The sequence below is a fragment of the Oncorhynchus keta genome, chromosome 15 (assembly GCF_023373465.1).
Source record: "Oncorhynchus keta strain PuntledgeMale-10-30-2019 chromosome 15, Oket_V2, whole genome shotgun sequence".
Lineage (NCBI taxonomy): Eukaryota > Metazoa > Chordata > Actinopteri > Salmoniformes > Salmonidae > Oncorhynchus > Oncorhynchus keta.
In genome coordinates, this window is record NC_068435.1 from 23424776 (window position 1) to 23437590 (window position 12815).

At 41.6% G+C, this 12815-nt stretch overlaps 1 protein-coding gene across 6 annotated transcripts in view; it reads right to left on the minus strand.

The window, feature by feature from the left end:
- LOC118394625 (nonsense-mediated mRNA decay factor SMG7-like) overlaps positions 1-12815 on the minus strand; it is a 31182-nt gene that overhangs the window by 3662 nt on the left and 14705 nt on the right. For 3 of the 6 annotated variants that reach the window (XM_035788031.2, XM_035788029.2, XM_052463722.1), the window contains exons 19-24: positions 11947-12093; positions 11149-11235; positions 10710-10866; positions 9387-9452; positions 3814-3984; positions 3477-3640 (exon numbers count right to left, since the gene is read on the minus strand). In XM_035788031.2, the coding sequence (XP_035643924.1) occupies positions 3477-3640; positions 3814-3984; positions 9387-9452; positions 10710-10866; positions 11149-11235; positions 11947-12093 (792 nt within the window). The remainder of the gene's footprint in view (positions 1-3476; positions 3641-3813; positions 3985-9386; positions 9453-10709; positions 10867-11148; positions 11236-11946; positions 12094-12815) is intronic. The other 3 variants (XM_035788033.2, XM_035788032.2, XM_035788034.2) reach the window with 3 other exon arrangements.

The following is a 12815-nucleotide window of genomic DNA, read 5'->3' on the forward strand; positions in this document are numbered from 1 at the left end:
AGGCCACTCCGTTTATTAAACTGTGCAAGAGGTGATGTTCTACCCAAACTCTGTATGCCATATGTTCTCCAACCCTGTTCCTGCAGCTACCCAGAGCTTAAATATAAGAAACCAAATGAAATCTTATTTGGGAAAATCAACAGTAACATGTTTTCACAACAAACAAACATGTAATTAAACAGCCCTTCTGCAATCTAAAGAAAGGAATGAAGGAAAGAGGGGAGGAGATGGAAATGCATGGTGGTGAGATATTCTGTAGCAAAAAGATAATGTGTCAGCCTACTCATTATGAAAATATAAGAAATGCCCTATTACTAGGCTATTCACAATCAAATACAAACTCACTATAACAGTTGGCTAACTCTAAATTTGTTGAATTTAGACTAGACCAATTATGTACCAAAGATATACTTTTGTGTTTAGAACATCTACTCATTCAAGGGTTTTTCTTTTTACCATTTTCTAGAATAGTGAAAAATTCAAAACTATGAAATAACCCATATGAAATCATGCAGTAACCAAAAGAAAGTTTTAAACATCCAAATATATTTTATATTTGAGATTCTTCAAATAGCCTCCCTTTGCCTTGACCGCTTTGCACACTCTTGGTTCTTGCTTCACCTGGAATCCTTTTCCAACAGTCTTCAAGGAGTTCCCACATATGCTGAGCACTTGTTGGCTGCTTTTCCTTCACTCTACCGTCTGACTCATCTCAAACCATCTCAATTGGGTTGAGGTTGGGGTATTGTGAAGGCCAGGTCATCTGACGCAGCACTCCCTCACTCTCCTTCTTGGTCAAATAGCCCTTACACTGCCTAGAGGTATGATGGGTCATGGTCCTATTGAAAAACAAATAATAGTCCCACTAAGCGCAAACCAGATGGGATGGCATATTGGTACAGCATGCTGTCGTTGCCATGCAGGTTAAGTTTGCTTTGAATTCTAAATAAATCACAGTGTCACCAGCAAAGCACCCCCACACCATCACACCACCTCCTCCATGCCTTACGGTTGGAAATACACGTGTCTCACAAAGACAGAGCGGTTGGAACCAAAAATCGCACATTTGGTCTCATCAGACTGATTTCCACCGGTCTAATGTCCATTGCTTGCGTTTCCTGGCCCAGGCAATTCTCTTCTTCTCATTGAGGTCTTTAGTAGTGGAGTCTCTGCAGCAATTCTTCAATGAAGGCCTGATTCACACAGTCTCCTCTGAACAGATGATTTAGAGACTTTGTTACTTGAACTATGAAGCATTTATTTGGGCTGCAATTTCTGAGGCTGGTAACTAATTAACTTATCCTCTGGAGCAAAGGTAACTCTGGGTCTTCCATTCCTGTGGGAGTCCTCATGAGAGCCAGTTTCATTATAGCACTTGGTGGTTTGTGACTGCACTTGAAGAAACTTTAAAAGTTCTTGAAATGTTCCGTATTGACTGACTTTCATGTCTTAAAGTAATGATGGGCTGTCTTTTTGCCATAATATAGACTTGGTCTTTTACCAAATAGGGCTATCTTCTGTATTAGCCCCCCCAACCTTGTCACAACACAACTGTTTGGCTCAAACGCATTAAGGAGGGAAAGAAATTCCACAAATGAACAAGGCACACCTGTAAATTGAAATTCCAGGTGACTACCTCATTAAGCTGGTTGAGAAAATGCCAAGAGCATGCAAAGCTGTCAAGGCAAAAGGTGGCTACTTTGAATTTAAAATATATTTGGATTTGGTTAACAGCCCTAGAATCAGGCCTTCATGGTCAAATTTCTCCAAAGAAACCACTATTAAATGACACCAATAAGAAGAAGACACATGCTTGAGCCAAGAAACACGAGCAATGGACATTAGACCGGTGAAAATCTGTCCTTTGATCTGATGAATCCAAATTTGAGATTTTTGGTCCCAAAAGCTGTCTTTTTGCAAGATGCAGAGTAGGTGAATGGATGATCTCTGCATGTGTGGTTCCCACTGTGAAGCATGGAGGAGGTGGTGTGATGGTGCTTTGCTGGTGACACGGTCAGCGATTTATTTAAATTTCAAGGCACACGTAACCAGCATGGATACCACAGCATTCTGCAGCGATACGCCATCCCATCTGGTTTGCGCTTAGTGAGATCCTCAATTGTTTTTCAACAGGACAATGACCCAAAACACACCTCCAGACTGTGTAAGGGCTATTTGACCAAGAAGGAGAGTGATGGAGTGCTGCATCAGATGACCTGGCCTCCACAATCGCCCGACCTCAACCCAATTGAGATGGCTTGGGATGAGTTGGACCGTGGAGTGAAGGAAAAGCAGCCAACAAGTGCTCAGCATATGTGGGAACACCGTCAAGTCTGTTGGAAAAGCATTCCAGGTGTCATCAAGGCAAAGGGTGGCGACTTTGAAGAATCTTGAAAAAGAAAAGGAGAGCCGCACACTAGGAGCTCAGATGCAATAATTGAATAGCCTAATAACCAACATTTTGACAGACAAGCTGTCTTCATCAGGGTATAAATGACAAACACTGCGGGTCACTAGTTTATATAGTTTCAAAGGACATACTTTAAAGAATCTCAAATATATTTTGATATGTTTAACACTTTTTTGGTTACTACGTGATTCCATATGTGTTATTTCATAGTTTTGATGTCTTCTCTATTATTCCACAACGTAGGAGAGTAAAAATAAAAACTGAGTTGAGTTGGCATCCAAATGTTTGACATATATACATACATATATTCAAATTAATTTGCATTGACGTCAGATTGGTTAGAGGGACAATAGAGCCCTGAGTACCAGACTATTAGAACCTGATGGAGGAACAATAAAGCCCTGAGTACCAGGCTATTAGGACCTGATGGAGGAACAATAGAGCCCTGAGTACCATGCCATTAGGACCTGATGGAGGAACAATAGAGCCCTGAGTACCAGGCCATTAGGACCTGATGGAGGAACAATAGAGCCCTGAGTACCAGGCCATTAGGACCTGATGGAGGAACAATAGAGCCCTGAGTACCAGGCCATTAGGACCTGATGGAAGAGCAATAGAGCCCTGTATACCAGGCCATTAGGACCTGATGATCATTAGCAAGTTGGGTACTACCAGAGCATGTCCAAACTGCCTAAAGGAAGATTAACATGACTCAACAGTCACATGGAATTTTACTGCGGTCATGACTCATAACTGTCGGTGTGGCTGTAATACAGTCACCGCAACAGCCCTAGACAGGACCTAAAATAAAGTTGGGGTGATATAAGTGGCAATAACAGGAGACGTCGCTTAATTCTAAATGACTAAAGGAGACATTAGTCCTGTAACTTTCCCTTAATTCAGATGTTATCCAGAAGTCTTGGTTGGAATATTCCTTGAATCATTAGGGAATAATCTTGTAATCCAGGAATTCTCAAACTGGGATTTCTTGAAAACTTGGGAATTTGTGGAAAGTTACCAGACTTTTGCAACCCTAAAGGTAAGAAAGGTATGTGTCGTGTGGTACCTTCAGACTGTCCAGGAGCACAGTGGAGGAGTCTTCCATTGGCAACTCCTGGGCAGCCCAGGAGCTGCTGGGGGTGTTCCCCTGGTGCCAGCTATTCTCAGGGGTTCGGTGGTCTGAAGACGATGACGCAGAGGGCAGGTAGTCCAGACCAAACCCACTCACAGCTACTTGACAAAAACAGAGATTCATTATATAAAACGCCATGACTTAAAAATAACACAAAATGTCTGGAAAAGGCTAAGTTGATATACCAAACATGACATTCATTACATACATCAGTGGGTATAAGAGGTAGACGGATATAATTGATATATTTAGATTCATGAGGTTGACTTACGCGTCTTTTCCACCTTCCAGCGGTCGACCATCCTCCTGTCTCGGTTGTCGGGTGTTCCTATGGGGCCGAAGTTAGAGAAGGGGATGGAGCCATGGTTGTGCGTGGGTGGAGAAGAAGGTAAACTGCTTGGGTTGGAAGAATGGGGGGACTGGCTTGCTGGTGTTGAGTGGTCTGTTATGGAAATGGAGAAATATAATTATAATTACATGCAAATACGTCTTAACTTCGAACAGAATTTCTGCCTTTATAAAATGTTATTCAATAAAGATTATATTGAAATAGTGACTCAGATGCTAAGGCCGGAGAAAGTTTAATTACTGTTTTAAACGAATGGCCCTCTGTAATTGTCTCCACCACTCGTTAATTATTATTATTATTTTTTTAATCAAGTGTTATTTTTCGGGCAATATATGCGGCGCTTTGTTGATAATGCACTGTCCTCTCTCCCTTGCCGCTTTACCTAGTTGATGAGAAAGAGACCAAACAGCCTCAGATTGGACAGTGAAACAAAGTGATGATACGCCACCGTGAACAGCTAGCATGTCCAGCAAAGTACATCGCCAGTGGCACTCTCACACTTCGTGCAGATCAGCAGCTCCACAATGATATGATTGACTGTCTCCAAGGCGGGGGCTTTTCGTGGCAGCCAGACGAGACAATTGAAGCAGGATGCAGTGAGTTACTGGGCTCGAATTTAGTAAAACTTGCTCTATATAGATTGAGGCTTCTAATTGGGCATGTTATAAACAAACATTTTTATTTTGATAATAGGCTATACTTTATGGCTGGATTTATGTATTGTTTCCAGTGCTACATAAAATTTGTCAAACCTAAATTGATTTAACTCCCTTTCTACAAGGCCGAGTCTAAGAGAGAGGCCTAATCATATTTGTATGAACATTTTGTTAACGCCTTATAGGAGACTCATTCAGGTAATGAACTCATTATTATACAACATTTTAATATGATTATAATTATTTGTCAATAAAGTCATGAATTAGATGTTTGTTTTTAATAGTCTACTCTATACATCACATTAACTTCTTATGGCTGGGGGGCAGTATTGAGTAGCTTGGATGAATAAGGTTCCCAGAGTAAATTGCCTGCTACTCTGTCCCAGATGCTAATATATGCATATTAGTAATATTGAATAGAAAACACTGAAGTTTCTAAAACTGTTTCAATGATGTCAGTGAGTATAACAGAACTCATATGGCAGGCGAAAACCTGAGACAAATCCAACCAGGAAGTGGGAAAACTGGGGTTTGTAGTTTCATTTAAGTGATTGCCAATCCAGTACGCTGTGTCTATGGGGCCAGATTGCACTTCCCAATGCTTCCAGCAGATGTCAACAGTCTTTAGAAAGTTATTTCAGGCTTCAATTGTGGAAGGGCGTCGAATAAGAGCTGTTTCAAAAAGTGGACTAGGCTGAGGCCAATCAGTTTTTTGCTGCGCGGTCAAGCGGGCGCGCCGTTCCTTCTTTTTCCTCTGTAATGAATACGCTACTGTCCGGTTGGAATATTATTGAATATTTATTGTAAAAAGACCCTAAGGATTGATGGTAAACATCGTTTGACATGTTTCTACAAACTGTAATGGAACCCTTGACTTTGTCTGGATTTTGCGCTCGAGCATTGTGCCTTTGGAATAGTGAACTAAACACGCAAACTGAGGTATTTGGACATAAATATGGACGTAATCAAACATTTCTTGTGGAAGCGGGAGTCCTGGGAGTGCATTCCGACAAAGATCAGCAAAGGTAAGCGAAGATTTATAATGCTATTTATGACTTCTGTTGATTCCACAATTTGGTGGGTAACTGTATTGCTTTTGTGGCTGAACCTGTTCTCAGATGATTGAATATTGTGCTTTTGCCGTAAAGCTTTTTTGAAATCTGACACAGCGGCTGCATTAAGAACAAGTTCATCTTAAATTCTATGTAAAACATGTATCTTTCATCAAAGTTTATGATGAGTATTTCTGTTATTTGATGTGGCTCTCTGCAATTTCTCCGGATGTTTGAGGCATTTCTGAACATGGCACCAATGTAAACTGAGGTTTTTGGATAAAATGAACTTGATCAAACAAAACATATGTATTGTGTAACATTGATTCCTGGGAGTGTCATCTGATGAAGATCGTCAAAGGTTAGCGATTAATTTTATCTATATTTCCGCTTTTTGTGACACCTATCTTTGGTTGGAAAATGGCTGAATGCTTTGTGACTCGTTGCTGACCTGCTTTCGCCGAAAAGCCTATTTGAAATCGGACATTGTGGTTGGATTGACGAGAAGTGTTTCTATAATATGGTATAAAATACTTTTATGGTTGAGGAATTTTAATTATGAGATGATAGACTGATAGATAGATTGATAGACTTTAGCCGTACCCTCATCCTACTCCTCATCTGTTCCTCGGGTGATGTGGAGGTAAACCCAGGCCCTGCGTGTCCCTGGGCATCCTCATTTGTTAACTTCTGTGATCGAAAAAGCCTTGGATTCATGCATGTCAACATCAGAAGCCTCCTCCCTAAGTTTGTTTTACTCACTGCTTTAGCACACTCTGCCAACCTCGATGTCCTTGCCGTGTCTGAATCCTGGTTTAGGAAGGCCACCAACAATTCTGAGATTTCCATACCCAGCTACAACATTTTCCGTCAAGATAGAACAGCCAAAGGGAGAGGAGTTGCAATCTACTGCAGAGATAGCCTGCAAAGTTCTGTCATACTTTCCAGGTCGAAACCCAAACAGTTTGAACTTCTAATTTAAAAAATGTATCTCGCCAGAAAAAAAGTATCTCACTGTTGCCACCTGTTATAGACCCCCCTCTGCTCCCAGCAGTGTCCTGGACACCATATGTGAATTGATCACCCCCCATCTAGCTTCAGAGTTCTTTCTGTTAGGTGACCAAAACTGGGATATGCTTAACACCCCAGCAGTCCTACAATCTAAGATAGATGCCCTCAATCTCACACAAATCATCATCTGTAAACATGGGCATCCTCAGACATTTTCCCGACCAACTTGCCCTCCAAATACACCTCTGCTGTTTTCAATCAGGATCTCAGCGATCACTGCCTCATTGCCTGTATCCGTAATGGGTCCGTGGTCAAATGACCACCCCTCATCACTGTCAAACGCTCCCTAAAACACTTCTGCGGGCAGGCCTTTCTAAATTGACCTGGCCCGGGTATCCTGGAAGCATATTGACCTCATCCCGTCAGTCGAGGATGCCTGGTAGTTCTTTAAAAGTAATTTCCTCACCATCTTAGATAAGCATGCCCCTTTCAAAAAAAAATGCAGAACTAAGAACAGATATAGCCCTTGGTTCACTCCACTGGCCTTGACCAGCACAAAAACATCCTGTGGCGGACTGCAATAGCATCGAATAGTCCCCACGATATGCAACTGTTCAGGGAAGTCAGGAACCAATACACGCAGTCAGTCAGGAAAGCAAAGGCTAGCTTTTCCAAGCAGAAATTCGCATCCTGTAGCTTTATCTCTAAAAAGTTGGAGTTAGAGCTAGTGACTGGAACGAATTGCCAAACTCGCTGAAGTTGGAGACTTACATTTCCCTCACTAACTATAAACATCAACTATCTGAGCAGCTAACCGATCACTGCAGCTGTAAATAGTCCGTCTGTAAATTGCCCACCCGATCTACCTACTTCATCCCCATATTGTTTTTATTTACTTTGCTGCTCTTTTGCACACCAGCGTTTCTACTTACACATCACCATTTGCTCATCTATCACTCCAATGTTAATCTGCTAAATTGTAATTACTTCGCTACTACGGCCTATTTATTGCCTTACCTCATGACATTTGCACACACTGTATATAGACTTTCTTTTTTTCTATTGTGTTAGACTGTACGCTTGTTTATTCCATGTGAAACTGAGTTGTTGTTTCTGTCGCACTGCTTTGCTTTATCTTGGCCAGGTCGCAGTTGTAAATGAGAACTTGTTCTCAACTGGCCTTCCTGGTTAAATAAAGGTGAAATAAAACATTAAAATAAAAAAAATAAAAGTCCATAGCAGCTTATGCATCCCACTTGGAGAAGGTGAATCAAGCAATGACCAGAAGTCACCAATAGTCCACTCCCCTACGTACACCAGAGTCTGATGTTTTATGCTACACAGAGAGCATCATGCGGAGGGGTCAGCCCCCAGTACAGCACTCTATTGCAAGCTTTGGAGAAAGTGCCCCAAAACCACCCCACTGGACTTCTCTCTGTAATCTATCTTCATGAGTGAAGGAAATGGACTGACAACTTAACTTCCATTGACTTTACTTTTTAAGTATGCCTGTTGTAACTACCTAGGCACTCTGACATTCATATGGAAGGTATCCTCACACAACAATTGTGTTCATCAGACCAGGCAAGATTCAGTCATCTCCACCCTGAGAAAATAAAATACCAACATACCACACCAGAGCAATGCAAAAAGCATTCCTGAACAAATACGCACATGCTGCAAAAGTGAACTGCTACTTCCTGAGAGAGATGTATCAGTTTGACAGACAAGAGATAAGCAAACAATGGTAAACAGAGCCAACTTAATGAGAGAGTATCTTTGTTCCTCCTTTATGGTGATGACCCAGACTTGATCATGGATTTAAAGAAGCTGAATGGCAAACCACAATCCTTTTGGGAAGAAGTACCAAAGTATTTTAACAAATACAGAGCAGGTCAGCGATCGCAGACATTTTGCTATCTCAGTTGAAGACTTGTGTGACAGCGGAAAAGCATCTTCCACCAGAAACTAAAATCCACTCAATTCAGTGGCAAAGACTGTTGTTCACACCCAAGAATCCATGGTCTGTGTCTGCTCTCCAGTACACAGGAAGGTTTGACCTCAAGTTCATGGCCCAGTCTCGGGTGATAAGGGATATCAAGAAAAAGTTTGTTGCAGTACAGTGGAACTACATTAAGCAGTTTGCCTGCATGTGGCAGAAGGACTGAAATGTTGTGTGGATGATAAGGCAACCATCCTGTCGGAGAACCTGGCCAGCCTATAGGGACCTGTAACAGGCAGACATCCAAGCACTGCTCCTGTTAGTGGGACAGTTCAATCAGCTGCAGACCATGATTACCACGAGTGGACTTGTACTATCTGTCATGTTGATCCCAGACATTCCAGCATCTCCATCTAGTTCATGTCAATGACACGGTTTTCCAGTCAACCAGCCCCCTTTCGACACACAGTTCAAAATCTCAGCATCCTCAGAGGAGAAAAATACAGTGCAGAAGTCTCTCCCAACAAGTCCATCTTGATCACTCAATCTGATGGTGGGTCAGACCACATAACCACATATGCCTCTGTTCAAGCATGCCACACACTCCTGTTTGTTTAACTGGATCTTGACATGCTAATCGCCTGTAGAACAGCACCAGGTAAACAGCTGGGACAAGCCTGTCGAGAGAGTTAATTCCCTTCTAAACTTGGGGCTTCAGGGAACAGCCCTGGCTACCCTAACCCTAGGGAGAAGATGGAAGAATCAAATGAGAAGCACGTGAAGAAGAGTAGCACAATGACAAGCCTAAGTGAAAGAGCCACCAAAAAACCAGACCTGAAAGAGGCTTTTGAAAAGCGTGTGCATCCTGTTGCAGCTCTTGTGATTGGTCGGTTTGAGCGCCTGGAAAGGAACACACGTAGAAGTACATCAGCCCACAACACAGGAAGAAATTGCCAAAATTGCACAACAATTCAACATCATTGATACAGAAGTTGACATGATGCATGACCTCAGCAGAAAAGGCCTAGACAAGGAACAGTACAACAAGCAATTCCAGGACAGTCATTTCAAGATGTCCTCCACATTTGCCAGAAGAACAATTTAAGAACTGAAGGTTTGTGCCTGATCCAACATTGACCGTGGACAAACGTGAGCACCAGACATGTGACGATCTGTACAGCCTGGACACCACTGACTAGGATAGTCCTTCTCTGACACCAAATATAGAAAATGTAAAGAGGAGTGCTGCCATGGTCAGTGCAAAGGTGAGAGCGACCATCAACTGTGTTGAATGTGAGAACCCAAGGTGCTTGTATGGCGGTCTAAAGAACAGAAAGCAATCCAACGCATTCGGGATGAGACATTTTTTACAAGTGGTTCAGAGATTTTCAAAGAAGACAATCCATATCATGAGCAGATAGTTGCTTTCAAGGGGCTAACCTATGCAATGCAAGTGGAGACGCAGTATTATTCAACAATCAGTGTCATTCCCAGATGTGTGTCCATTGTGGATGTCTAGATGTTCTTGAGGGGGAAAGAGGTGGTGAGGCTCAAACAAGAATTCCAACATGTCAGGCAAATGAGCCAAGTGTGTAAGCAAGAAGGAAAGCAGTTCATAAAGAGAGCTCCAATAAATCTAAAAAAGAAATGAACATGCTAGAGACCAGAATAAACATGAAATAAAGCACAAAACAGACCGTGCTGTTGAACAGTAAAAAGCAGCAGGTGATTGTGCTATTGCCTCTGACCACAGAACATTGGAGGTCATTTTTTATTTCCAGATGAGTCTACATGTTGTTCTTTTAATTTTCTATCAGGAATAAAGAAAAGTTATAGCTCTCATTGTATTTAATTTATCATGGTTATAACACTAACATCTGCATTCTTTTTAAGAAAAACAGTGTAAGTTTTCACATGGAAAAATATAACTCCTGAAGCTCACATTCTGCCCAGGACAATGTGGCAAAGTACTGTTATTCCTTATCCACTTAATGTTTTATTTTCCCCTCGCTCGCCTCACTTTTCTAGGGGAAAAATACATTACAGTTTATCAATTTTAACTGGCCTAAGCGTGTTAATTAACACTAACCGGGGTGCTGTTGAGATGTTTATGGGCAGCCTGGTGTGAAGGGGGGAGAAGAGAGCGGCGGCAGGTACCTGAGCTGGCAGGAAGGGACGGGGACCATGGAGTTCCTTCAAACAGGGAGTAGAGAGAAGGTTCCTGGTGAAGCATGGGAGCGTCGGTCTTGGGGTTGGGAGCCATGTTCTTCCCATAGGCCTGGCTGAAAATGCTATTGTTTTGATAGGAACTCTCCTAAACCAAGAACAAAAATACACAATTAGGCCTTTGTCATACGATCAAATGCCAGTCATACATAACCCCTTTAGTTAACATTAAACATGGTCTTAAAAAAATCAACTGTTATTTCAGAGCAAACATCCTTAAAAAGCTCAGTGAGACTTCATTAACAAATCTGGCTCAGAGTGACCTTAAACCACTGCATGTGAGATGCTGCAGACATTTTCATTTTCAACAAACAGCAGTCAAAACAAGTATAGGGGCAGGGCGGAGCTTTCCCCATGCATACATACGGACCTGAATTGGGAACCCAGATAAGGGCATGAGAGAAGACGACTGGCCCATCACCTCAGAGCCACTTTCCATTCTTGACTGATTTGGCAACTATAGGAGAGAGTTGGGCAAAACAGTTACAGTATTAGATGTGTTAACTAATAGCTTCTGATGAATGTAATTTATTCCATCAGCACATTCTCCCAAGTCGACGCTGCAGGTGTTTGTATGTTTGCTATCAATACTGATAGGGTTGAAATTTACACAACATGTAATCCCAGTTACAGTTTGTTCAACCTGATCAAGTACAAATGTCTGTTTCTCTCATTGTGGATAATGTAGGCATGCCTACAACATTTTACAGGAATCCTGCATTGCAACAGACAACATTTAGCCTAATCCTCCAAAAATGCACAAAAATGCAGTGACTGCTCAGAAGTGGGTGTATTTCTGTTAACATAGAATAAGGATCAAAACCACACAATCATATAAACACTAGCCTGGAAAAATACACGTACAGATTCTGAACTCTTATTTAACATATAAGCCTTACAGTATTTAAATTAGCCATATCCCTCCCACTTAAGTATTCTACTCACATCCCAGACAATGCTGCTTAAAACTAGTTGTAAAGGTGAATCTGGGCCTGTATTCATAAAGCGCCTCATGAGTACTGACCCTGAATCAGCCCCCCGTACATTTAATCTTACTCATTATGTTCTAAAACTGATCCTAGATCAGCAGGCTTTATGAATACGTGTCCTGATGTTTAACATGCTGGTTAAGCCAGGGGGATTACATTAAGAGAAATTAACTACGTACAAATATATTTCGTCCTGGAGCAGTACTAAGAGGGCCAGCCAAGGCCTGGTAGAAACCATGAGGCTTAGTAAAGGCCAGCTCTTCCTCCTCCTCAAAATCTGATATACTTTTTAACAGGTCTGGAGGCAGAAGAGGGGAGCTCTTGTCCTAGTGAGAGAATGAAGCAAAAAAGAATGGAAGGAAAAAAGAAGAAACAGAAAAGGTAAGCCAGTAAGAAATAGGTTGGCAAAGGGATAAGTTACCCAAAGATGTGGAGAAGCCAGTAAAAAAGGTAGAAAAAAGACAGGCCTAGTTTTCCAAATATACACTGGGTTTATGAGTCTAATTTACCAAAGGTATTATACAAGCCCATACATTGCAGTTGGAGTTGTTCAAGCATAACAATTTGGCACCAATGTAAAATGCTGGAGATTAATTATACAACCAGATAGTATTACAACTTTCAAATTCCTTCCTAGTCAAGTCGAACACCTTAGAAAAAATGAAAATGGGGCCAAAACAGAAGTGGGAGGAACCTGCAAGCATTATGTAACACTACATAAGAATAACATACAGTTGAAGTCGGAGGTTACATACACTTAGGTTGGAGTCATTAATTGTTGCGACTCTAGGGGCAGTATTTTCATTTTTGGAAGAAAAAAAAACGTTCCCGTTTTAAACGGGATATTTTGTCAGGACAAGATGCTAGAATATTCATAATTGACAGCTTAAATTGACAGTATAACAGAACTGATGTTGCAGGTGAAAGCCTAAGAAAAATCCAATCTGAAAGTGCCCCATATTTTGAAAGCGCTGCGTTCCAGTGAGTCCCTATTGAGCTGTGAATGTGCTATCAACCAGCTTACGCTTTCTACATATTCCCCAAAGGT